General features: G+C 45.5%; 1 protein-coding gene across 8 annotated transcripts in view; it reads left to right on the forward strand.

Annotated features, from left to right (window-relative positions):
- SUN1 (Sad1 and UNC84 domain containing 1) overlaps nucleotides 1-26531 on the forward strand; it is a 316273-nt gene that overhangs the window by 131934 nt on the left and 157808 nt on the right. For all 8 annotated transcript variants that reach the window (XM_086940550.1, XM_086940554.1, XM_086940551.1 and 5 more), the window contains exons 5-6: nucleotides 9123-9149; nucleotides 9242-9433. In XM_086940550.1, coding sequence (XP_086796676.1) covers nucleotides 9123-9149; nucleotides 9242-9433 — 219 coding nt within the window. The remainder of the gene's footprint in view (nucleotides 1-9122; nucleotides 9150-9241; nucleotides 9434-26531) is intronic.

The raw sequence follows: 26531 nt of genomic DNA on the forward strand, positions 1-26531 counted from the left end.
GGCACATAAACCTCTTAGTTATGAGCCATTTTTCTTGCCCTGAAATCCTTTCAAGCAATTTTAGAGGTTTCGACAGTTCTAATTCGAACAGACAACACAACCAGCATGCATTACCTGAACAAACAGGGAGGCACAAGGTCGGCCCGATTATCCCATCAGGCACAGGAGATTTGGAATTGGGCCCTGGATCACAACATCAATCTGTCGGCGGTCCATGTTCCAGGGGTTGCCAATGTACTAGCAGACTCCCTCAGCCGGTCTGCGTGCAATCACAAATGGGAGCTACATCAACCAACCCTGGATCAAATATTCCAAGAGTGGGGTCATCCCGACCTGGATTTGTTTGCGATGAATCAGAACCGGAAATGCCCACGCTTTGCAAGCTGGATTCCCCACAAGAACTCATGCGGGGATGCCCTTTCGATGAACTGGTGTTGGATATTTGCGTACGCTTTTTCCGCCGATCCCCAAGGTCATCAGGAAGATGAGGAGACAATCATGTCTTCTAATCCGGATTGCTCCAAGGTGGCCCCGACAATATTGGTTCACCGAGCTTCTCCTCCTCTCGGAGTGCAGGCCGATACAGCTGCCTCAAATACCGAATCTCCTGACAATTCAAGAGGGCCAAGTGTACAATCCAGACCCAGTTTCTTTGAAATGATCAGCTTGGCTCCTCAACACAATGAATTTGCCCACTTAAACATTCCTCAGGATTGTCAAGAAGTTCTCGCTAATGCTAGAGCACCATCAACGATTAAGACCTACAAACTCAAATGGAAGCGTTTCTGTGCGTAGTGTCAAGCTGTTGATCTGCATCCCAATGCTAGACCAGAACAAATTTTGCCTTTCTTTCTGCATTTGGCTAGGTTGGGTTTGGCACATTCAACCCTAAAGGTATTTCTGGCAGCCATTTCCAGATTCCGTCAGGACGGAATGAACTCTCTGTTTTCTTCCAGAATAATCTAGCAATTTTTTAAAGGTCTATTTCGTATGTTTCCTCCAATTCGACGACCACCTCCATCTTGGCATTTGAGCGTGGTGCTAGCCCAACTCATGCGTCACCCCTTTGAACCCATTCATAAGATTGATATCAAGTTTCTTACTTGGACGGTCTCTTTGCTATTGGCTTTAACATCGGCTAGAAGGGTCAGTGACATTCAAGCATTCACTTCAAAATCGCCTTTCTTGCAATTTACCTCAGACTCTGTGGTGCTACGTACCAATCCTATGTACATGCCCAAAGTTCCATCGGATTTTCACCTAAATGAGCCAGTGATCCTCAAGACATTTTTTCTAAATCCACAATCACTGGCTGAAAGAGCTTTACACTCTTTAGACATCAGGAGATGTCTCAGGTTCTATCTTCGAAGAACGGCAACTGTTCACAGGACAGACCAATTGTTTGTGGCATATGGAAGACTGCGCCAAGGCTGCGCAGTATCCAAGCAGACTATAGCCAGATGGGTTTCGTCAGCAATTGGGCTATGTCATCAACAGGCAGGCAGACCCTTGCAGTCCGTACCAAGAGCGCATTCTACTAGGGCGGTTTCCTCTTCCACCGCTCTATTCGCTGGTGTGCCCCTTCTGCAAATCTGCAGAGCTGCAACGTGGTCCAGCAGGCACACCTTTACAAGACACTACTGTCAGGACTCAGCAAGTGATGCAGATGCTTCGGTGGGAAGAGCAGTGCTACGCTATCTTTTCAAATAAGGTGAGCCTCTGTTCTCCCTCCTCCTCTATGCTCTTGTTTAGACGGTTCTAACATGTTATTGGTTATTACCTTGCATGCATATCTGCTGTATACTGTAAGCGTCTTACGAGCATAATGTTTTTTCTTGTACTGCGATCTACTCTGATTCAGGCATGTGAATCTATGAAAGACACCCCAATACTGGAGAAGAACAATAGTTACTTACCTGTAATCTGTGGTTCTCCAGTATTGGTGTCTTTCATAGATTCACATGCACCCGCCCACCTCCCCTCAGAGGCTCCCTCAGGCAATTATGTTGGTTTCACTCTTGTGCGAGAAAATCTGAGAGGCTGAGCCTCTGGGGAGAACATTCTGGTGGGTGCTGTCGCCTGATTGGCTGCAGTTTGGTCTATACAAAATGACTAGGATAGTCATGAGTGTGGGAGCTTTTGCTCCTGTAGCTTAGGGCTACTTTACTTCCTGGTTGGTTATTACCAAGGTTTTTAGGTTGTTACAGGCATATTATTGCTTTTTTATGTACCGTGGGACTCTCACTCCGACGACGGGGAATGATTCAGGCATGTGAATTTATGAAATACACCAATACTGGAGAACCACAGATTACAGGTAAGTAACTATTGTTCTTACGATTCAGATGATTCAGACTCTGTCCTGGCTCTCAGTGATGACTGCAGTGAGGCCCCTTGGACTCCTAGTCACGAACATCCACCTCATCCTGAGTGCATAGATGGTCCCAGTAGTGGAAACTCAGGTTCCAAAGTGGCCTGCATCAGGTTGTTCATCCAACTCCATCCTGATCTCTGTGGATCTACATACCCTAATTAGATCTGCTTGCTATTGGTTAGCTCTTAGTGCCAACTCTATTGGTCACACTGCAGTTTCGTCTAGAAGAGTCACTAGGAGACTGGGAAGGTACACCGGTCTCCTGTACGTGTTCCCGTCCCTGTCTCCTACTTGGAGATTTGAGAAAAGTCGGGACATATCACGCCAAAGTCATACTAATATCCTCTGACTGCCCCAGGAGAGTATGGTACATAGAGCTCCAGAGTGGAGTAGTTGCCCTCTGATTCAGCTCCCACTTCAGGATCATGTCTGCCTCCGCAAAAAGAGGGTCTTGCACCAGAGTCTGCAAGCCCTACACTTTTGTGACTGGTGATTGAACTACAACAGTTAAATGCGTTTGTTCTGCCAGCTGCAGTAGTTATCCTTGCAGCTCCATGAGATTCAATAAAGTTCATTTATGCTGGCTACTGGGAGAAGTTTGTTTTCTGGCGATGTGCTAGTCATTCGGAGCCTTTCCAGGCCAGGTTTTAAGATGTGCTGTTTTTTATTTCTCATTGAGCCAGCAAGGCCTTTCAATGGGCAGAGTTAAGGGTGCTATGTTTGCCCTTTCAGCTGTTCTGTGTTTACCTGATCAACCATGTGTATTTAAATCACTTGTTGTGATGTTTTATCATAGGTTTGACTTGCAATTTTCTTCCGAATCCATTCGTTATGCCGCAGTGGCACTTGAACTTACTGCTGACTTTTCTTTAGTGCGTGCCTTTTGAGCCAGTGTACTGCTGCACGCTGTGACTGGCACTCTTCCTGATTTCCATCACCTCTGCATCCCCCCTGAGATCTGCAAGCACTCCTCGCGCAGCTGCCCTATATCTTCACCTTTCTGGACAAATTTGTGCTGATGACCCAGGCACCTTTCTTGCTTAAAGGTGTGCTGACTTATTACATTTGCCAATACATCACTCCACCACCATGTTTAGCTTCTTTAGAAGAGAAGGGGAAAAGGGTGCAGAAAAAAGACCCTGTCAAGACTGTTAGTCGTCTGCATTAAAATCTATTTGACATTTGCCTAGGGTCAACCCCCTGAAGCAATGCAGACTCATTCTACCAGGTTTAAGTCTGCTACCGTCGTATTAGCAAGAGTTCAGATGCTTGACATCTGCATGGCTGTGACTTGGGTGTCTGTACACACATTTACAAAACACTACTGCCCTGACACCCAGAGCCAAAAGAAGGGCCATTTTGCCTGCTTAGTCCTGCAATACTTTCTGTTTTGGGTTCACTTCCCATACCCTTCATCTTTAGAAGGTATTGCTATCATATCTGCTGTGAAGGTGAGGCATCTTCAGTTAGAGATATCGATTAGAAGAACAAGTTACTCCCCTTCGGAAGCGCTGTTTCTGGTGAATACTCTGAGATTTCTCACTGACCTCCCCCTCTGTGGAGTGGAAACCAGAACATCATATTAAGGTTCGAAGTTGGTTTTTGGCACACTGTCACCTGCAACTTGTTCTATGTACTCTGTGTCTGAGGGCATGGAAGAAACAAGATTATGAAACTGAATTGATTGGTACAGAAGAGGCATTTATTTGAAGCTCCACTCTGTCATTTCTGGGGCTGAATGAAGTTGCTGTGGAGCCACATGAAACTGCTTATAGGCACACAGCATCCTTACTGTGATAATTCTCTGGTTCTAGTCTAGTGTCTGAGGATATTCTGAAGTTGAGAAATCGGCGGTCAGATAGTGAAACACTAGAAAATACTTGTTTACCAGGACAACAACATTGTGGAGGTTAGTCTTTACTACTGAGCTTCACAAACCAACAGAATCCTACTAAATGTATATTCTCATCATCTAAGAACAAAGCGGCGTGAGGAACTAGCAAAATGCCTAACTTATTCATTTTCTTCTTGAAGCATATTCGAGACTGATAGAATGTCTAAGAATTTTGTGTCTGCCCCCACTTTGCTCTTTCTCTCAGTGTACACTTCTTATGAACTTATTTGTGGTTAGAATACCATGGTTTAAGACCACTTCATGATTTTCCCTTTACTATTTCCATTTTTGCCTCCTGCATGGAGTGGGGATGGAACAATCTGTGATGCATCCTTTAACTACAGCTCTGTTTCATGCCAAATGCAGTGTCCTTGTTGCTTGTTTATATTAATTATCTTTAATATTGTGTGCAGGGTCATCTTTTATTGCCTAAAATCACTTTAAAAAATTTAAGAGTATATTGTGGAGTTTTCTCTCGACAAATCTCAAAGATTGTGCACTTGAGTAGCCTTGCAGCTGGACTCTGATGCCTCTGTTTATCAACACAAAGGGTTACCAGAAGGCATCCCTTGTAAAGTGTGCTCTCCTTGCTACATCAATAGAAAGAAAGTGATGGCTTCTGTGGCTAGAGACTTGGACTGAGAGGGGTTGTTTGGCGACATAATTTGTAGGTGTGTGCCACTTTAGAGATACTGGCCATTAGAGTACAAAATGTGTGGAACTTCCTTGGTGATTATGTTCATTTTTTTTGGAATTGGTCTACAGGTGGTAATGTCCAGTCTTCTCTGCTTTTGCTATTGCCCTTTATAGTGGATTTTGGGTCTGCAGCGGAGATCTATCTTTATTGGACATAGGACCCATATTAACTACACCTGATCCGTGGAGTATTTCTCGCATCCCCTCTCGTTGGCAGCTAGTGCGGTTTAGGTTATAAATGTACCCCTTCAAATCTAAGGTACCCTACAATCTTGAATGAACTTGATGCATTTCTCATGTGTAACTGATACCTAAACCGTGTGAAAATGTTGATGAAAACAGCTGTTAAACTTAAAACCCCATCTAACTGTATTGAAATGTTTTTGCTACATATAGGACAGTTGGTCAGTTACCAGGAGGTGAGTCTTCAGAGTCTGTCGGCCTTGATCCCTGACTAAAGCAGTGGATCACTATATATCTATTGTAACCAATTTCTACACTATGCAAAGTGGGTACAATACTTTATGGAAGCAAATTGCCTCTTAATGTGCCTTTATGCTAGAATGTGATGCCATTCTAATGCCGGAGGTCCACAACCCCTTCATTATCCCCTGTTCAAGTTATTTTAATATTTGCTACTCTATTATGCTCATACCAAGACAGTCCTTATGAATTGATCTCAACACTGTCATCCTGTTATGTCCATTTGTGTTTAGGTCTGGTGGTACAGGTCCAGACACTCAGGAAGTACAGCTCACAAAACATTTCACTTTGAACCGTGAAAAATAAACTAGCAATCATTTGCTTGTTCCACTGCCTGATTGTCGGTCCTTGAGAACTAGGGATATCCGTTTGAAGTCACACACTGGAGACTTCCTTCAAGGCCCATGCAACCGTGAAAAAGAAATGGCCAAAGGAAACTATCAGCATCCTGGTTTTATATTCTTCATGCATCACAGATTCTTAATGTCTCATATTCTTAACACAGTGCAAATTTGATGGCATTAGACCAACTTGCCAGAAATAGAGTATCTTCTAATGATCATGTGGAACCTGTTTGATTACACAGTTATTTGTGTACATTCATTCGCCTAATTCTTTCTAACAACAAATCAATGCTTTTTTAATTAGCGAGGCACTGCGCTAACTCTCTACCCACCTCATGAACTAGAAATCATAGTGAATATTAAGTGTGGCTTTCAGTTGCCAATGTTTGATTGGATTTTAAATCAACTTGATCACAAAATGTTTTCCACCATTTTTTCTCTTTAGACTTATGAAAGATCTGCTTCTTCCTAGATGTAGGTTTTAACTTTATGACCTGCTCTAAAGCTAAACCACATCTGTCAGCTGCTAATATCCAGTTTGCTACAAGTGTCATCAAAAGTCTGTCACTTCAGGAGCATCCAGTCCTCTATATGAATCGTTCTGGGTTTATACTTTGGCTTTTGGTTTGGGAATGATTCTCTTGAGGTAGCAAATTCTGCATCCTAGGCTGTAATGGATGGAGGGAGGCTGCATCTGCAAGTTTCACTAGAAAACTCCTTGGATTTTGATGAAGTTGACTTTGGGTTGCTGTCGTAATCCGGACGGACAATTTGATAGCAATGTATTATATACAAAAACAGGGGGGACACACTCTCTGCAACTGTCCCAGCTTGCACAGAACATTTGGAGATGGGCCATTTCTCAAAACATACACCTGACAGTAGAACACCTTCCAGGAATTCACAATCAGATAGCAGATCTGTTTAGTCGACAGTCACAACAGATTCACGAATGGGAGATGCATCCACAACTTCTTACACCATTCTTCCAAATGTGGGGTCATCCACAGATAGATCTGTGTGCCACCCACGAAAATGCAAAATGCCCAACCTTCGCCGCCAGGTTTCCACTCCCACAGTTTGAGGGGAATGCAATATGGATGAACTGGTCAGGCAGATTTGCGTACGCTTTTCCGCCTCTCCCACTCATTCCACTAGTAGTGCGCAAGCTCAGACAACAGTCTCTCAAACTAATACTAGTAGCTCCCACATGGGCACGTCAGCCGTGGTTCACCACACTACTAGATCTCTCACTGGTTCCACATCAAAAATTACGGCTCACGCCATCCCTGTTAACACAGAACCATGGAGAAATAAGACACCCAGAACCAAGCCAACTGAATTTGGCGATCTGGCTCCTGAAGTCTTAGAGTTTGGTTACTTAAACCTACCACCAGACTGTATGAACATAATTAAAGAAGCTAGAAGACTCACTACCAGAGCATGTTATGTCGCTAAGTGGAAAAGATTTGCAATATATTGTAACAATAATCACATTGATCCACAGGATGCTTCCATCCAAAATATTATTTGCTACCTTCTACACCTACAAAGGTCCAATTTAGCTTATTCTTCCATACGCCTGCATCTGGCAGCAATTGCAGCCTATTTACAGAATAGACAACTTCTATCTCTCTTCAGAGTACCTGCAATCAAAGCATTTATGGAAGGATTAAAACAAATAATCCCACCTAGGTTACCACCTGCTCCAGTATGGAACCTAAACGTGGTCCTTACAAGACTTATGGGACCCCCTTTCGAGCCTTTACACAAGTGTGAATTGCAATTCCTAACATGGAAAACTGCTTTCCTTGTTGCCATCACCTCTCTCAGAAGAGTTAGTGAAATACAAGCATTCACAATACAAGAACCATTTTTTCAGATACATCATTACAAGGTGGTTCTTAGGCCTAATCCTAAATTCCTGCCAGAAGTTATTACTCCTTTTCACTTTAACCAATCAGTAGAGCAACCAGTGTTTTTCCAAAACCCGGACTCTGTTGCAGAAAGGGCTTTACACACCTTAGATGTTAGAAGAGCTCTGTTATACTACACAGACAACACTAAATCCTTCAGAAAGACAAAACAACTATTTGTATCTTTCTCTCCCCCACACAAAGGCAACCCCATCTCTAAAGGGGGGTTGCCAGGTGGATTGTAAAGTGTATACAAATATGCTATCAAAAAGCTAAACGTACACTAACGGTTCCTCCTAGAGCGCACTCCACTCGCAAACTAGGAGCCTCTATGGCTTTCTTAGGAAATATACCACTAGAGGACATATGCAAGGCAGCAACATGGTCTACAATACACGCCTTCACTAAACATTATTGTGTTGATGTGCAAGCCAAGCAGCAAACTGCAGTAGGCCAAGCTGTCCTTAGAACACTGTTTCAGAATGCTGCAACGGTTGCAAGCGACCACCGCTAGGGGAGAAACTGCTGCACAATCGTTGCAAAAGTGTACGATCTGCAGCTCATATGCCTCGAATGGAAAATGCTACTTACCAGTATGCATCTGTTCTTGGCATGTAGAGCTGCAGAGTCGTACACGCCCTGCTGCCTCCCCGGGACTTGTATCCGTTCCAGTACTCCTCTTACTTAGATGCACATACATGGACATCCTTTCTCTATATTCTACTAACTCCATCATTTCCCACCATGGCGAAAAACAATCTGAGGATGGAGTCGATGACCATGGGCAGTATTGTCCAAGGAAGGAGTCCCCTATCTCGTGTCTACAATGACTTTTTCCAAGAAGACCACAACCTGCAATCATCAGAGTCCAACACCAGGTGGTGATCTATTGCAAAAGTGTACGACTCTGCAGCTCTACATGCCAAGAACAGTTGCATACTGGTAAGTAGCATTTTCCTTTAAGGGCTTTTCAGGTGTGCCACACAGCTGGACACTTCTACATATATCGGTTTGTAGTCCACAACTTCAGTATGCCATTGCCCGAAGAGTTGCCTACTCTGCATTAGGTGATCATCCTTGTCTCTTAGTTTGAACCCAACTGATTATGCATTTTCTCTCCCAAATATTGTATCTATCGCAGTACAGTCCTAGCATAATGTTTTGTTCTTGGATGTTGACTCTCCCATTCTGGTGACTTCAGACAGTATCTTTGCAAAAGGAAACTATTGAAGGTACTGTAAGGGTTGCTTCTTTGTTGGGATCATTTAATAGAAGTCCCATACTATTTCATTTGGATATGATGATTATTTTGCAGTATCTACTGTTTGACAGGTGATGCAACTATTAGTTGTTTGCCACACATTGATAGAATCTTTTATGTCTGTAGTTAAGTGACAAGTGTTCTTGTTTTTCAGGTCTTGACGACGATGGAGATCTTAGAGGTACTGTAAACTAAATCCTTCTAATGATTCTTGGTTCGCTTAGTGTGCTGTAAGATCATGTACATTATTTTTTTCTTTCTTTTATAATACAGGAGGGGATTCAACGTTGATTCAGACAAATGGTGGTCTTGCTACAGCAGAAACCCAGACCACTCTTCTAAACGGTTACACCTGCAATGACTGCAGCATGCTTTCTGAACGGAAGGATGTACTTACAGCTTATAGCACTCAAGCAGCAACATCTACAGTGTATTCTAGAGACCGGAGTCAGAAGCATAAATCCAGTAAGAGCTTTTCTTTTCTTTTTTTTTTTTTTTTGGAAAGCAAGTGTTCCCTTTTTCTGTTTTAAATACAAAACATTGAACAATTATCACTTTGGAAAATAAGACAGACTTGTGCACATGAATCTTCATTCAATTATGTAGCCTGTTTATAAGGTTTTGTAAAAGATTTTATGTCGCCCACCATGTGCACTGAACTAGAGTTGAGTTATTAAGAAAAGTGACCCGTGTTTGTTCTTATTAAACTTGCCTTCTAAATGAACAATACAATAATATAGTAGGAGATGGCACCAATGAATGAGTAAAGGCCAATAATCCAAGGAGAACTGAAGTTTTCTACACCTCTTGGAGTCTTCAAGTATTACACTCCCAATGAATTTGATTCATGTGAGGGGAGGTATTGCCTAGTCTGTTCTAAACACGTGTTAACAGCTGTAGCCGAATGCAAGACAGCTGCTCTGTGACGGCCATGCTGCAAACTCTCCTTATGCAGTTGTTGCAGCTCGCTTTAGAACTGATGTACGTTTCACCCAAATAATTATACATTGATTCTCCTCATCTCTCAATGTTAAATCATCATTGCCATGGCTATTGCAGAGATCGACATAGAGTAGATTTCAGACATTAGTTTCCTAGCACTTTTTAGTTATTGTAGCGAATGCTCATATTTTAAGTTGCTTGGGTGCAGTTGAAATATAGTAGTGATGTTCCTGAGCAAAAGCAACGTTTTTTTTTTTTTTTTTTTATATACCTTTAGAATCCTGAACTGGTTCAAGGACTTGAGAGATCAATCACCAAAATATATAACTTCAGTTTTTCAAAAGTAGTATTGGACATTTTCTTAAACTAAATTGTAAATGCAACAATATCTATCCGGTCTAGGAGTGGTGAGTCAAATACTGACAGCCTGGCTTGCTTCTTTTATCTCAGCCCATGTATCTTTTAGGGTGTTATCTCTGCGGCCCCACAAGTGAACCAGTAGTACCATCTTCTGGCCAACTCGCTGAACAGTGAGGAACAGTAAACGTAATGTTGTAGCAGGATAGCCAGGTAGCCAATTTCAAAACTGGGGACGGTCTGCCTGCCTCTGCCACAGGGAAGGTGGGTGTTTCTATTTGATTATGACCAGCACATTCCTAGGTAGGTGTCAACATGCTTTGGCGGTGATTAAAGAATCTATCAATTTAAGAAATATGGATGTTGAAGGATAAATGAAAACATCTTTTTTTTTTTTATTTACCTTTATTAAATTGAGAGAGTGAGAGCTTTGGGAAAGATCATTCTTCTGTGACCGAGTTAATAAATATTCCAGTGGATCGTACTGGATATTGGCACAAACAAAATCTTAGCTCCATATTCAGTCTGCGGCACCTGTCTGGTCCGAGGAAATATCTCCATCTTAGTCTGTGTATATGTAGTTGAGAGTATTGACCGAAGCCTGCACTCATCCATGAGGGTTTTTACATGTATATCTTCGTGCAGGGTATTCCTGTAATTGAAGAATACAAACAAAGCAAGTTACGAGGATAATGAAGACTGTACAATTCTGCTGTGACAAACTTAACTTATTTTATCTGCATAGGATTGTCTGAGGCTCAGCCTTTATTTCTAACTTCCTGTCTTATAACTACTTTGTGATGTTGGGCCATGCTAAAAACCAAAAGATATATCACAGTAAGAAATGTATCACAAGTTGACCCTATGAGTAAATATGTCCTAATTTATAACCAACATACCTTTTGGTATTTGTACGCCAAGACCAATGTCAGGCCTCACTCAGAATTCATTACCCGAGAAAGTACCCTTCCTCAGTGGTCTTCCTCCATACTTTTCTCAGAGAAGTGTTCTGCCTCAATTACTTAACCCTCATGTCTGAGTAGTTGAGAACTTACGGCGACATTGTACACAGTAGCATCCTATTGCCTTTCTAGATACCAGCTGTTTCGGTAATTTCACCAGATCCAGATTGAATGCACTTAGTACTCATGCCTCTTGTGCTACTACACCTTGGAGCATACCAGCCTATTACAACTAAATCATCAGAACATTGATTTTGTTAAATGTTACACATTTGTATTCAGTGCAGTATTCATTAAGCTATTTCATTTAAAGTTAACTGGGAATAGGCTGGTCTTTTTAGCCCACGACCAGTAAATGCTTCCCTTTCCAAGCAAAGGATTTTCTTGAAATATTGATAGGCGTCACTCATGATATAGGCAGCTATATTCCATATATGTTAGCAACTTCATTGTAGTATTTTGGGCTCTGCCTTTCTTCTAATGTATGATCTATTTGCAAGAACGGCTTAGATGCCAAACTACCAGTAAAAAAATAAATGTAAACTTTAAGTTGTGTATTTGTATAGTGCTATATCAGCTGGGAGGGTATTGTGGCAGTGAGCAGGTGTGTGTGCCTGGCTCCGCTCATGTTAGATTGGTTATTTGAAACGTCAGGTCTTCAGCTTCTTGATAAATTCAAGTAGAGCGGAGGAGGCTCTCATATGGCATATAAGGTTGTTCCACACATTGGGAGTGATGAAAGAGAACACCCATCCTCCTGATATGGTTCTATGTATGCATGGGATGTGTGCAAGAAAGAGTCCAGCTTAGGTGTCTGGTTGGTTGGTGGAGTGAGATGTGACTGCTCAGGTAGGTTCGGCCTAAGTTGTTATTTTGAAAAGTGCATTGAATGTGTGTGTGAGAGGAGCTTGAATGGAGTACATTTGTATATCTGGAGCCAGCAGAGCTTCCTGAGGTGTGGTGCAAGAGGAGTCATTTGTGGCAGTCTAAGGATAAGTCTGGCTGCTGAGTCCTGGTTAGTTTGTAATCTTCTAGTGAGTAGCTTGGTCATATCGGCATAGAGGGTGTTCCTATAGTCCAACTTCTAGGTGACAAGGGCGGGAGTATTGTTTTTTCTGGTGTTTGGTGATCTTCCTTGGCATCTTCAGGGTGTTCAAGCTGGGTGCAGTGATTTCATTGACTTGCGCTGTCATGTCCAGTTTGCTAGTGATGATGATTCTAAGGTTCCGGACATGGGCGATGCATGTGGGCCTGAGTTGTCAGGCCACCATTTGGTGTCCCATTGTGAGGTGTTCTTGCTGAAGATCTCTTTTGTTGCTGTAGGTTTTGAAACAGTTGGCGACTTGGGTCATGTAGGCGTGAACTTGTTTCTTGAGTTGGGGGTCTTGTCCGAGAGGGAGAGTATGACTTGTCTTCTGCATTGAAGAGGATTTTGATGTTCAGATAATATTGGCCATAGGGCTGCCGAGGAGTAAGGTGCAGGATGACAGCTTGTGTTCCATTTGTTAAGTAGAAGTAGATCCTGCAGAGAACGAGCGCATGGATGGAAATCTCTTGCAGGCATCTGATGAGGATGGGGTGTGAGACCATGTCATATGCTGCACAGAGATTTCGGAGAATCAGAGCTACCATGTCTCCTCTTTCAAGGATAATGCTGATGTCTGTGGCGGCAAGGAGTGCTATTTCTGTAGTGTAGTTGAGCCTGAATCTGCACTGTGTAACATCAATGAGCTGAAAGTTGCTCATGGACTTTGAGTGGGGATGGTAGGAAGGAGAAGGGAGTGTATTTGGATTGCATGGCTGGGTCAGCAAATGTTTTCTTGAGTAGTGGCGTGACTGTGGTGTGTTTTATAGGTCTGTGAATGTGGTAGTTGATGCAGCTGTTGAGGAGATTTGTTAGTGCTCTGTTGATCGGTGGGAGTTCTTTGGTGAAGGCATGATGTAGGTTCTGTGTGGATGCGCTTCATGACAGCAATGGGTTTGATGGTGGTGACGGCGGGCCACAAGGTTGGGGTTAATTTTCTGTCTGTGATGGGAAGTTTGTTGCAATCGTGATGGGGTCCAGTTGAGAATTGAAATTGTAATATATGGAGGTTTTTCATTACAGAATGTTTTCTAAGAGCTTGTTGCAAAGGTCTTGTGTTGGCCCAGGTGAAATTAGAGAAATTTGGCAACTCTGCATTACTCGTAACACAGAATCTGATAGAGACTGCTAGCCGCAGATTCCTCCACGTAGAATTATCCCCAGGCGTGAGACTAGATATGGAAAAAATGTTGCCCTGCGTGCCTGGGGGACGGCATAACGCGACTCCGCCAAGGCATTGTCCGCGTATGTGAAATTAGCGAGGTCACGTAAGTCTCACCCCGGCACGCCTACGTCAGTTTTTTCCTTTTCCGCGTGCAACGTGGATCCGGATTGTGCTCTGGGTTTGTTTAGGCCTTTCCCTTTCACTATTGCGTGTGTGTTTGAACTGTGCGAATGCCTTTGGGCTTTAAGATGTGCTCGTCTTGTGGACACCTGATGTCTGTGACGATCCTCACCCCATCTGCATGTGGTGTTTGGGGGAACACCACAACTCCACTGATTGTGAGGCGTCCCAGCAGATGAAGCTGAAGTCCCGGCGGGAGCGCCGGATGAAACTTCTCTCGGTTCGCATGTCCTGGTCAGCTGTGTCATCTCGCCCGGCCCCTGCAGAGGGTTCTCGAACCCGCTACCTCCCTTGTCGACATCGTCCTTCTCCCTGGTCACATGAGCGTCGCTCGCCTGTCGGTAAGTGTCGCAGTTTGTCCCGAGGGTCGGCTTCCGGCCTGTCGGGGCGTGGGCTCTTTGCGGGTGGTGCAGCCCCGCGTGTCATCCCCTTATCCACAGTTTCCCGGTGTGGGGCGACTAGAGCCCAGTTGGAGACATATGCAGCGGCTTTGCAGGCTTCGCTGGCTTCTCCCCTTCCTGGGATGTCAGCGAATCCCTTGCAGTGTGCGGGGCCCTCCGTGGTGTCACCAGCGGCTCCGGCGCCGACTGGCTCCGATCCAGGTTCGGAGGATGTGGTGCCGTTGGGGTGCGGCCCTTCGGCGGTCCCTCCATTGGACCACAGCGCCTCTGCTTTGCCGCAAACTCCCGCGGGGGTCCTATGGTGTCGCATTAGGTCGCTGGGGCTCGGACGCACCCCTGAGCCCCTCTCAGTCCTCTGGACAGGCGGCGATCTTGTCTGAGGTGACGCCGCTTCGGCGCCGGTGGCTGCTGGCCCTGGTGGCACCACATGGGTCGGCAGAGGACTCCTCTCGTCCCATCAGGGGTCGAGTCTGGCGGGCGACTCCTCGACCCTCTCGTCCCTCCACGCAGGCAGCTGCCTAGTCGGTCAGGTCGGTGCCTTTCCGGCGCTGCTCCTTCGCCGCCCCGGTCCCCTACACTGTGCGCAGTGTCGGAAGCCGCCCCGGCGTCTCCTCAGGTGCCGACCGACGACGATGTCCTGCCTCTGATTGCGGACTCTACGGTGCCAGGCTGACATCGGGTCGTTAACTAGTCTTTGGACGCCTCTTCTTCTCCAGAGGTTCAGCGTTTGCTGGTGTCCTCCTTGCCGGAGACGGGCTGCCGTGTCGTGGCTTTTTCACTGATGTTGTTTAAGGGCGGCTCCTCGCCGTCTCCGTGGCCGCGGTCTTAACCAGAAGAGCCACAGGTTCCCCACTCATCGGGCCCTCCTCCTTCTTTCCGGACCTGGCCCTTCCTTCCTCTAGTTGGCTTGGGGGATGGCCACCTTAGCTTGCAGCCGTCTCCTAACTAGGAGCTTCTTTCCCCTCCGTGGGGCCCTATGGAGGCGGGTGCGGCTTTCGCTCGCGCTGTTTCCATGGCTGTGGGAATTTGGCGCATGGGTGACCCAGCTACCCATTTCCCCGCTGATCATCTTCTGGAGGTTCTCCATCAGAGCTCTGGTGGCAGGGTGCTGTTGCTTCCCTTCAAAGGTTCCCTCCAATCTTCTTCTTGGAGTTGGGGCCGTCCCGCCACGGGGGACCCAGTGCCCCAACACCTTCTGCACCGCCATAATCTGGCACCGAGTGATCTGGTGTGTCTTTCCCTTCACCCCTCTCCCAGAGGTCCCCTTTTGCAGACTGCCTTTCCTTCTCTGCCGCCGCTGTTGTCTTCCCTGTCATGGGAGGTCCGCTGGCTGGACTCCTGGGGGCGCAATATGTTCACCTCAACGGGTGCCGCTCTGCGAGCTCTTAACACGCTGTGTGTTTTGGCTAGGGCCACTTCTTGTTTGTGAGACTCAGCGGAGTCCCTTATGTCTACTGCTTCTCAGGAGGGTCTGTGTTGATTTGAGGCACTATGTGTTGGATGGCCTGGAGCTGGAGGAGTTTATACTTCGCTCCGGACATCTCGGAGGTGCTGGGTCGTGCCATGGCTTCTTCGGTTGCCCTTCGTCGCCATGCCTGGCTTCGGGACAGTGTGTTCCCGGAGAACGTTCGAGAACGGTTGGTGGACCTTCCATTCGATGGTGCTCTTTTGTTCCATGCACCTGTGGACTCTGCCATCCAGAGGTCCTTGGCGGGGCTTCGTCGTCCTCCTCCTCCCTTCAGTGACCTGCAAGTTGATCTAGTTCTTGGAGGTGTTCTTTCGTTGGAGCGAGTTGCCCTGGTTGTCAGTTCTGTATGCTTCGTGGTCACTCGAGCCCTCCTTGTTGGGACTGTGGTTCTGTCGGCTGTTGGCCAGCCCTTCTTGACTGTGTGTTTCTGCTTTGGGTTTTCTACACCATGTTGCCCTGAGATTGGGCCTTCTGTGTTTTTTCTCTATGGCAGCTGGATAAGCCTTCTGCGGATTTTTTGCAGCAGGTCTTTTCTGTTGTTCTCTGCTGCAGAAGTTTTTTCCTAAGAGGTTCCCATGTCTTGGGACGTGACCTACCCAATGTGGGGTAATGGTGGCTGTTATATAGCCCTGTTATGTGCTGGGGAGCTGTGGACGCCTGCGGGCTTCTGCTCTCCGTGGCATTATGGTATGGTATGGTATGTTGCAGATGCAATCTTCTTGTTGTTGGCTTAGACTAGCTTGAGTTCCTCCCCAGGGAGTTCTTCTCTGGGGTCGCTGTGTCGTTTGCCTGGTCTGGCCTGCTGTCCGTGGCCTCGCGTCATGGTCCTGGGGGTCCCACTTCTTTTTGGGGCCGTATGTGCTGTCTCCTCCCTGAGGCGTGTCTGGACTCTTCCTTGCCTTCATGCTCTGTCTTCGGCTGGAGTCTGGCTTTCTCGGAGTGCTTCGTTCTGTGGTGTCCTCTGCTTCTGGCGGAGCTTGCCGGTGCCGACTTATTGTTTTCTCTACATCGTTGTGCCTGCTTGGGGCTTTAGTGGGACTGTCATCCTGCCTGATCCGCTTCTTCCAGTGGGCTTTGCACCCAGTTCTACCTCTTCTCCTTGTGAGAGGAGTTGGTCCCTGACTTCTTGTCCCTCTTGCGGGCGCAGTCCGTCCCTGCGGGGCGTTGGACGGTTCTTCCTGGGTGAACTTGAGTTACACTTTTCGGCTTCCGCCTGCTTATTGCTGGCAGCGCCGTCCTGTCTGGGATTGCCTTTGCTCTGTGTCTTCTCCTTGGAGTCTCTAGGTTCCTCTTCTCCTTCAGGGCTCCTCTTCATGGCCTTGGATGGAGGTTTTGTTGCCTTGTATGGGCGTGGGGTGCTTGGCCTCCTTTCGCCTTGCCTTGCTTCTTCTGCTGCGTGAGGACAGGCTCTCTTCTTTCCCTTTTTCTGCATCCCCTTTGGGGTTGGTGGTCTTCTGGTGGTGGGGTTCCCCTTGCCTGGGGTGACGGGGCTCATCGTCCTGTCTTGGATCTTGGCCCCTGTGGGACCCTCTGTTATGACCAGGCGGATAGGGTCCTCTCGCAGACCCTCCTTCCCCTTGGATATGGCTAGGTAATCTATTCTACGTGAAGTGCCTATCCATGCGCTTCAGTGTTGTGTGATGGTGTGTGCAAGCATGCAGCAGTTGGTCGCTAAGGTTGAGACCACGGAGTGCAGTAGGGTAGCAATGGATAGTGATAAGACTACGGTTCCTGGAGCTGGGCATAGTCCAGGGGTAGATGAATAAAGATGGACTTGTCTTTTGTGTGCCTTCACTCCGGTACCAAATATGGTCGCAATATACTAACCACATCAAAACTCCATGCATACTCACTGAAAACATCCCAAAGTGACAGTGGACTGCAACACCTTAAAGCGCATTATACTAACCACATCAGAACTCCATGCACACTCACTGAACACTTCCCAAAGTGACAGTGGACTGCGACACCTGAAAGAGCTTACAAAAAGTGTACTTGTAACTCAGAGGTGACAATAGCTACAGAATGGTTTACATGAACATCCTGTAAATTGCAGTAAGTCTTCAGTATTAAGTGGTCAGGTAAGCACAGAGTTTCATACGGATTCCAAAATAGTATCTAGATTGCAAAGTCCGGGCTGTCTGTTAGAAGGCTGCCCTGTTTTAGTGTGTTATGTTCACAGGTCACCCGCCATGAGGATGCGGTCAAATAGGACAGTGTAATAAATAAAATCAAGCAGATTATGATTAGTAAACAAAAAGCACACAAGTTACTATTTCCTATGCACCATTTAGTTGAGAAGAATGTCTTTTTTTTTATTTATTACCGAATTATTTTTTTGGTGTGTTTAGAAAGCATGTTGGTATAAATCAATTTACAACACAAGTTGACACCTAAAATTATAAACAAGTACCAGTAATGAGAAAATACATCACAATTTTCATCCCTTCCCCCGATTCCCAACATAAAAACAGGAAAAATAAAAACATATGAAAAATAAAACCATGATCATCTGCTGAAATCCGGTTAGCGAGAACATTACCTTCTCAAACAAGTTTCAGGGCTAGAGAAATTATCAAGTCTGTGAGTGACCTCGGGCTATCCTTTGCTGTTATTGAAGCCAACATATCTGGGAAGAAAGGTGCACTTTTCTTGATGCATTAATGGCTTAACTCTCTAGCACAATAAAGTTAAAGTTCAAGTTTAGTGCTTCTAATTGAACCAGACATGCAACTGTGGGCTAACCGTGTCAGAGGTGTTCGTGAAGGGGGGCCAAGATGGAATCAAAATCTTTGTGTATTGGTGAAAGTTTTTGAAAGACACTCCATTGCTTGAATGCCCCATTTTCTCATGAACCAATGTGCTATTAGCGGTTTGTTTCTTTTTCCAGCTTACAGCGATGCTGGATTCACCTGCTCCCAATACCACATTAGTATTTTATCTGCCTTGGTTTGATCTTTCAGCTTTGGATCACCTAGCCACAGTAGTCAATATGTGTCAGGAGTGGGTATCCGAGGATAGTTTTCATCGCTGCCAGGAATTCAACCCAGAAAGGTTTAATGAATGTTGAGTCCCACCTATATGTCTGAAATGGACTAGTAATCTGCTCCCCCTCCAGCAAAGGTCTGACACCTTGAGGTAGAATTTCTTCAATTTATTTGGGTAAAGATACCAATCAAATGCTGTTATTTAGTTGGGGTTTCTTCCCTGTGCTAATTGTATTTATTTGCAGTGTCACTTCAGAGGGCAGGCCGCTGCTTATCCTCTGTTAGTTTCTTGAGTACCTCTGATCAGTGGGTCCAATAAGGATGTGAAGATGTGTTAGAAGCTTGTAAAAGGATGGAACAAATGTTACAGCATCCTTTGTAACCCCTGCATTTTTCGCAGTTTTCCAATGGAGCGAGGTCTAGGGTGACTGAGATTTGATTTCAGGGTGCATCACCCAATGTCACAGCTGTAGGTAATGATAGCGTTTTGTTCCATCTAAGTACATTTTCTGTTTGCAAATAAGAAAATTATCTCCGACATGGATAAGAGATTTGAGATCGTTATACAGTTGTCGGCTTTCCATTTATAGCAGGTCCTTTTTTGACCCTATGATCCCTAAGTTTGGAGCTCATAGCAAGTAATGACATGGCCTTTCAAGCTGCCTGCATAACTTGAGTATCCTGGTGAATAAGGCTGTTTGGTCTGGCAGGAATCACTCGAAGTCTTTTGTGTCTATTGCCAGCTATGCAGAAAGCTATGAAGTGGCTTAAATAAAGAGGTGCAAACAAGGAGGCTAGTTCCTGAATGGCATTCCAGGTCTTCATTTTAGGCTTATATTTACGTTATGTGGGAGCAAGTTTTGCACTTCGTATAGGACAATGTTTGCACTGTCCATGAATAGAGATCCTGTGCTTCACTTTGTCATGTCTTCCTGAACTTTTATCTCGCCTTTTGAGCCTTCTGTGCATGGGTTTCTAGTTTCAAGCCCACTCGGTTTTTCTCTTGGGGGTCAAAGAGCATTGCCTTGATTTCAGGGTCATAGTCCACTACTTGCAAAATCGGAGTTCCATTCTAACTTCTCGTATTCTCTGCAGATCCAGTCCACCCCCTTGTTTCAGAACACAGGCCTCGAATTACCACTTTGAGTGCTTTTGGTACTGTCGACCTATTGTAGGGAACACTGAAACCCTATGTTGTCAAAGGCAAATTTCTCCACGTTTTCTTGACTGATTAAGAGGACCTGGATTTGTCTCAATTGAAGACATTTAACGCAAATGCAGTATTTCAAAACTAGTTGCGGCTCTAATTTGGTAGTTGTGAGAGGGTCATATAGAATGGAACGCAGACCTTGCCGGAGGACCCTTAATGAGACATACAGATGATTGCAGAGACAGCGACTGGCCAGTAGAAGGGAGCAGCCTCGCCAATGAATCCAGAATTCCAACGTTAGTTCAAATTCATGGATAGTTCTAGCCTCCCCCGCCCCCACCCCTCCCTCCCATGAAATGGGATGTACAACACTATTTTATAACCTGTACCTCGTGCAGCCCAATAGGGCACGTGGCTGTGGGACATTCTACTTGGGTGTGTATGTGGAACAGATGGCAAGCAGGGGCTCCACACATATGAATATAATACGGCCATCCAGTATCAAATGACTTGTTCAGTACTGTGTTTATCTACATCTTGAAATAATGTTGGAAGGGAAAGAGCTTTCCCGTATTTCATATACAAAGGATTGAGTGTAACCATACTTCCTGGCATTTTAAAATCATTGATTTTTATGCCTAATATTTTGATAGTTCACTCACTTGAAGGGTATAGCCTCTTTTAGTCGGAGGCAGTTCCCACCCTTTATCTTCTCTAACCGATATAGCCTTTGTTAGGGCTGGCTTTTAGCATGGACAAGCTGTACCCAGGCCGTCAATCTTCAGTGGGCACGCAGAGCACTTTCTTTGCATTAAGGTCCTGTGCATATGTCCCTCTATCTTGGCTCCAGCGACTTTAGTTTAAAGTTGTTCAAATCATTTTTAAAGTGTTGCAATCGCTGTATTTTAGTCCCCAGCTGTGCCTTCTCAACTTTCACTCCCTGCTGCTAAACACCAACGCCCTCTCCCCTCCCCAACAAACAACTTGGCACCAGCCTGACTGACTTAAGCTGTAGGTGATTCAGGTGAGTTGGCGGAGGTGCAAGATGTTTAAAATCAAAGGCTAGTCACTTCTTTTATGCAGCCATCCAGGAAATAGCCTGAGAATAGCGCCCCCCCCGATACCCCATATTACAGCAGCGGAGGGGGGCAAATGTATTTCCTCTGAGGCCACACTCCGACAAGAGGCCGGCTCTGGCCTCCTCTCACACTTCATAGACGTTTCAGTCATGTGGGTTTGGTGTAGCAGTCTTGTAGCTCTTTGACATCCCCACAGGAGTAATTCATTGTGATGCTCCAGTACACCCTATCCTGTAGTTAATGGATCTCTTCGCATCATGTATTTCCCTGATCGCATGCAATTTCAGTATGCCAGATAGTGTATCAATGACATAAGATTTTGGCCTGAGAAGCTAATATCAGTCAAAGTTTTAAGTCTTGGTGGCAAACATAAGCATGTGTGCAAATGATTGGGAAGTTGAGTTAAAATTGTGTTGGCTCTATTTTGCACTTTGTTTTAATAGCAGCTGTATGCACATGATAAACTTTTGCATGGAAAATGGGGCATCAAAAATAATTTTTGTCTGCTAGTCCTCTTTATTAGCAAAATATTAAATTGACTGTTTAAAGTCTTGCACAACAATCACCCTTCTCTTAGGCTCGCTCTCTACCAACTCTGTGGGCCATCCTTTCCCCTCCGTATCGCCCACCTCCACCTTGAGAGATCGCTATTCTTTTGTTTGTTGTCATTCATGCTGAGTTTCTCCTAGGTTAGCTGGCCTCCTCATTTTCATGTACTGCTGTGTCATCTTACTGTAGTATGAACATACTATGTGCATGGCATGATTCCTACCTGGCTGCTCCCCACCCCACTCTCTTGTAATTTGTAAGATGTATCGTACTGATGATGTAGCATGTTGCCAATGTTTCAATAAAAAATTGCAACAAAACAAAAACACTTCCGCAACCAATTTTTTGCTGTATTTACCTAATGTTGATTCACATAATGTACAGTATTTTCACATCTTTTAAAATTCTACGGGGGGAGGCAAGAAGGCGCCTGCACGTCAGGCGTGTTTGTGAGAGCTCCGTTTGGGCGTCCTGACAAGCTGTACCTGAGCTTTGGCGGCGTTTCTGGTGGCTGCCGAAATGCGTCTCTGACTGCTGACCGCCGGTGCTCCGCTGCTGTTTTTTCCCGGGCTTCGTTGTATTCTACAGCTGTGCGGAGGAAGCCCTGGAGAGCTGGAGCTGTAGCATTCTTGGAGCACTCTGGCCGTAATCCTCTGCCCGGGTGGGAGGCGCCTGCTGTGCCGGGACGGGCGTGGATGCTGCAGCGGCACCTGGGGAAAACCACACGCTGATTTTTGGTGCAGCGGAGGGCTGAACGAAACACCACGGAGCAGATGCTTTTCAGAAAAACGCTGAATATCAGACACTGCCGAGTAAGATTTCTCTATAAACTTTGAAGCTGAAAACAAAAGTAGATTTAAGTTTAGTGGGGAGAAAACGCCTGTATATTATTCTTTCTCTATTAAAAAACGGACTCTGAAGGGGCTAAAAGGATTTAAGGAAGCCTCAGAAGGTCTCCGGCTCAGAGAGACTTGATAAGCGGCAGATAAACGGCAGAAGCTGTGGAAAAGTGGTCTTTTGTAATTACCGGTATAAACCATATAATATGGCAATATGCCCCCAAAAACTGCGCGTGGTGGGAAAACTAGACCCAGTGGTGATAATCCGATCGGGACTCGTGCTGCACTTGCGGCAAAATCAAGGCAAGATAATAGCAATAACTACCCGGATAACACCCAACTGGGCACCCCAAAAATTCCACAAATGTTTTCCAAGGGAAAAGCAACAACAATAATTAATACCGACCCTCGGAATGATGGAGGAGGGCAGGGAAAGGGCGGTGTACCTTCGGTTAACGACCAAGATGAGACTCTAGTAGCTGCACTCGAACAGTTGATTGTTTCTCCAACAACCCCTTTGGTTATTCCATCCACATATGCCTCTTCATCTGACCCCCTCGTAGTATCAGAAATACAAAATGATGCTGCTCTCAATGGTAACGATGAAGGGCCCGCGGAATTGGACCCACCCCGATTTGTGAACTTTTTGAAGAAGCCTTTCCCGATGTCAAAGAGTGGGACTGGTCTATGGAGATCCAGAGGGCACATCGCTTCCCTTTTCGCAAACAAACGGCACGGAACACCCAAACACGGCAATACCCTCGAGCCATTTTGATATCCTTGAATAACTTCTTGGCAAGACAGAAATTGTATGATCTGGCAAGGCTGGATAAGAAGCGCTCTGGGAAGGGTATAGAATTTATTGTACGCCCTGATTGCCATTCTACTGTAGAAAATCGTTGGAGAATGCGCCAAATGATCGAACCATTTCAGAAAAAGGGTGCGCAAGCTTTTTTGCTCCAACCATCCACACTAAAGATTGTATATAAGGGTCAAAATAGATTCTTTACCGCTGAAGCTCTAGCAAAGGCATATCTGAATACATTAGAGTGAGAAGTAAGACTTTAATATCAGAGATTAAGTGTATAGTATGGTATAAACTCACTCTATCTAATGGACTTTTGGTCACGCCCAAACATCTGTGGGGCTCTCACATACATCACCGGGGCAATAGGCCCCTTTGCCTTAATGTTGGGGAAGGGTCACGGGAGGGGGGGGGGGGAGTAGCGCTGGGGTCTGGGTGGGGTGGGATGTTCACGGGGGGTGTGCTCGGGGCGAAAAAGGGGGAAAAATTCAAAGTCATGGAATATCATGTTGAAATGAATAGTTTTTTTGTTGTTGGAATGGTACAATGGTATAATTTAATTTCTGCAATGAACTTCTATTTTTTTCATGGCAAACTCTAATTTTCGAATATGTTCTTTTAATGTATGTGGTCTCAATAATGTGCAAAAGCGTAAGCGCGTGATGCATGAAATTCGGTTAATACAACCTGATATAATATGTATCCAAGAGACGCATATACCATGGGTGAAAAGACAAGTATTAACCGATCTTGGATTTATAGTGTTGGCTGCTTCACAACAATCTACTACGAACAGAGGGGTGGCTATCTTGGGTCGACGATCTGTAATCACGACGGGGAATGTTAAAGTAGATAGTGTAGGACGTTGGGCAATTGTGGAATGGGTCATCGGCAATGTTGTGACTACGATTTGTACAGTATATGGATCCAATGTGGATGACACTGCAGTTATAGAATATTTAAATGTAGAACTAGCCCTATGGAGTACTCCATTATTTGTACTGGGTGATTTCAATATTCATGGGGAACTGAATACATGGGATCCAAAATTTACTAGATATCTAGGTAGGAAGCCCAAGGTTTTTAAGGCATTACGTCAACTCTTATCTCAACATGGGTTGATTGATGGATGGCCTGTGACTCCTCTGAAAGACCCTGGATATACTTATTTTTCTTCACCACACAAGAAATTTGTCCGAATAGATTATATTTTCATACCTAGATATATGGCACAAGGATCCAACATGTTTGTTAAACCACGTATCACCTCAGATCATGCCCCAATTGTTATGAAATGAAATGAAATGAAATGAAATTAGATTTATAGAGCGCGTGGTTGCCCTTGAGCGTCCCAGCGCTACCTTAACAGAAAAAAACAGAAAGGCCCTGAGAGCAAAGAGAAGGGAACAAGGTTTATTCAGTTTTGGGAAAGAGAAAAGTTTTAAGCAATTTTCTGAACTTTAGATAGGAGACTTCCATCCGGATTTCCCTAGGGAGGGCGTTCCAGTGTTTTGCTGCATTCAGGGAAAACCGGCGTCCTCCGGTCCGGGCTTTTCTCACTCTAGGAACGAAGACCAGGTTCTCTCCGTCAGAGCGGAGGGTCCTTGGGGATTTATAGGGACAAATCAGTTTTCTTAGGGCGTGAGGACCTTTGCCTTGAAGTATCCTGTGAGCGATACACAGAGTTTTGAATGCGATTCGTTCCTGGATGGGGAGCCAATGCAGGGATCTAAGAAGTGGTTTGGCCGAGGCCCTTCTAGGAGCCCCCAGGAGCATTCTGGCTGCCGCATTCTGTACCCGCTGCAGGGTGTTAATTGTTCCTTTCGGTGCAGCTAGAAGGAGAGCATTACCATAATCAAGTCTTGATAGTATTAGACCTTGGATTAGGAGCTTCTTAGATTGGAAGGGCAGGAGTGGGAACACTTTCCGCACTGAACGCAACAGACCGAAGCAGCTGCCTGCGACTTTCTGAGCATGGGTCCTGAATGTTAGTTGGGGTTCGAACCAAACCCCGAGGCTTTTGATTTTCTCCTTTGCTGGGGGCAAATCCCCCATACAGGGGGGCCAAAGCTCTGAAGGCAGAGATGTGAGGTGATGACCTAGGAGCATTATCTCAGTTTTGGCTCCGTTAAGTTTCAGTTTGGAGTCTGTCATCCAGGAAAAGATTGCCGAAAGGCAGCTCGAGAGGTTGTGGGGGCATCCCCCTAGTTGAGATAGAGAGACGACGAGTTGTGTGTCGTCGGCATAGCTAATAGATTTAATCCCGAAGGGGGCTACTACATCTTCCAGCGGGGCCATATAGACATTGAACAATGTGGGGCTCAGGGAAGATCCCTGAGGAACCCCACATTGAAGAGGAGTGGATTTTGACATGGTGCCATTCTCCCATATCCTAAAGGACCGATTGTCGAGAAAAGATTTCAGCCACTTAAGGGCGGACCCTACGATACCCAGTTTGGAGAGGCGGTGTATCAGGGTAGTGTGGTCTACGGTATCGAATGCAGCGCTCAGATCCAGGAGGATCAGAGCTGCTGATCCCCCTGAATCTAAGATGCACCTAGCCTCTTCTGCCACCACTATGAGGGCAGTGTCTGTGCCCTGTCCGGGGCGAAATCCCGTTTGGGAGTGGCCCAACAGGTCATTGCTCTCGAGAAATCCAGAGAGCTGCCGATTCACTAACTTTTCGGCGATTTTTCCTAGTCCAGGCAGCAATGAAATAGGGCGGAAATTCGCCAGGTCAGCAGGATCTAGTCCTGTTTTTTTTAGGAGGGCTTTGATTTTTGCCTGTTTCCAGCTCGGGGGGACGATGCCAGTGGTGAGTGAGGAGTTCAATAAATCAGTAGCGAAAGGGGAGATGGTGTTCATGATTTGCTTGAGAACATGCATGGGAGCTGGGTCAGATGGTGAGCCACTTTTAATGTTGGTTAGTGTCGAGCAAAAGTCTTCCCTGGTGATACACGAGAACGACTCGAGTAAGGGTCCTGAAGTGGGAGGGGGGAAGGGATCGGACATCAGGGAAGAACCAGTTTGAGGGAGACTGTCTAGTATTTTCTGTATTTTTTGGTCAAAAAACTCTGCTAACTGGTCACATCTTGATGTGAGGTCGTTTTGTATAGTGATTGGCGCTGGGATTTTGGTCAGCTGAGTGAGTATTTTAAAAGTTTCCCTGGAGGAGTTGGCTGCAAGTCTTATTTTCTCTTCGAAGAAGGAGGCCTTGGTCGTTTGTCGTGCGTCTTTATAAAGTCTCAAGGCCGCCTGGTAGGAGGTTTTGCTACTATGGGCCCAGTCCTTCCTCCAAATACGTTCTGCCTTTTTACAGGATTTTTTAAGATCTCTCAATGCGGTGGTATACCAAGGGGATTTAAAAGTGCTGCTCTTTTTCATTACCATTTTTCGGGGCAGAACCAGGTCCAGGGAGTTGTTGAGCCAATTCTGAAAGTTCTGGTCTGCAAGCAGAACTTCGGGTACTGATTCGGGGACAGATTGTTCAAGGGCGGATTTCAGTTTTTCCACTGAGAGTTTCGGCCAAGCTCTTTGGAGAATACGCAGTGGGGGGGCGTTGGACACTTCCAGTCGTACTTCCCAGAAAAAGGGC

Source organism: Lissotriton vulgaris, chromosome 10 (genome assembly GCF_964263255.1).
Source record: "Lissotriton vulgaris chromosome 10, aLisVul1.2, whole genome shotgun sequence".
NCBI lineage: Eukaryota > Metazoa > Chordata > Amphibia > Caudata > Salamandridae > Lissotriton > Lissotriton vulgaris.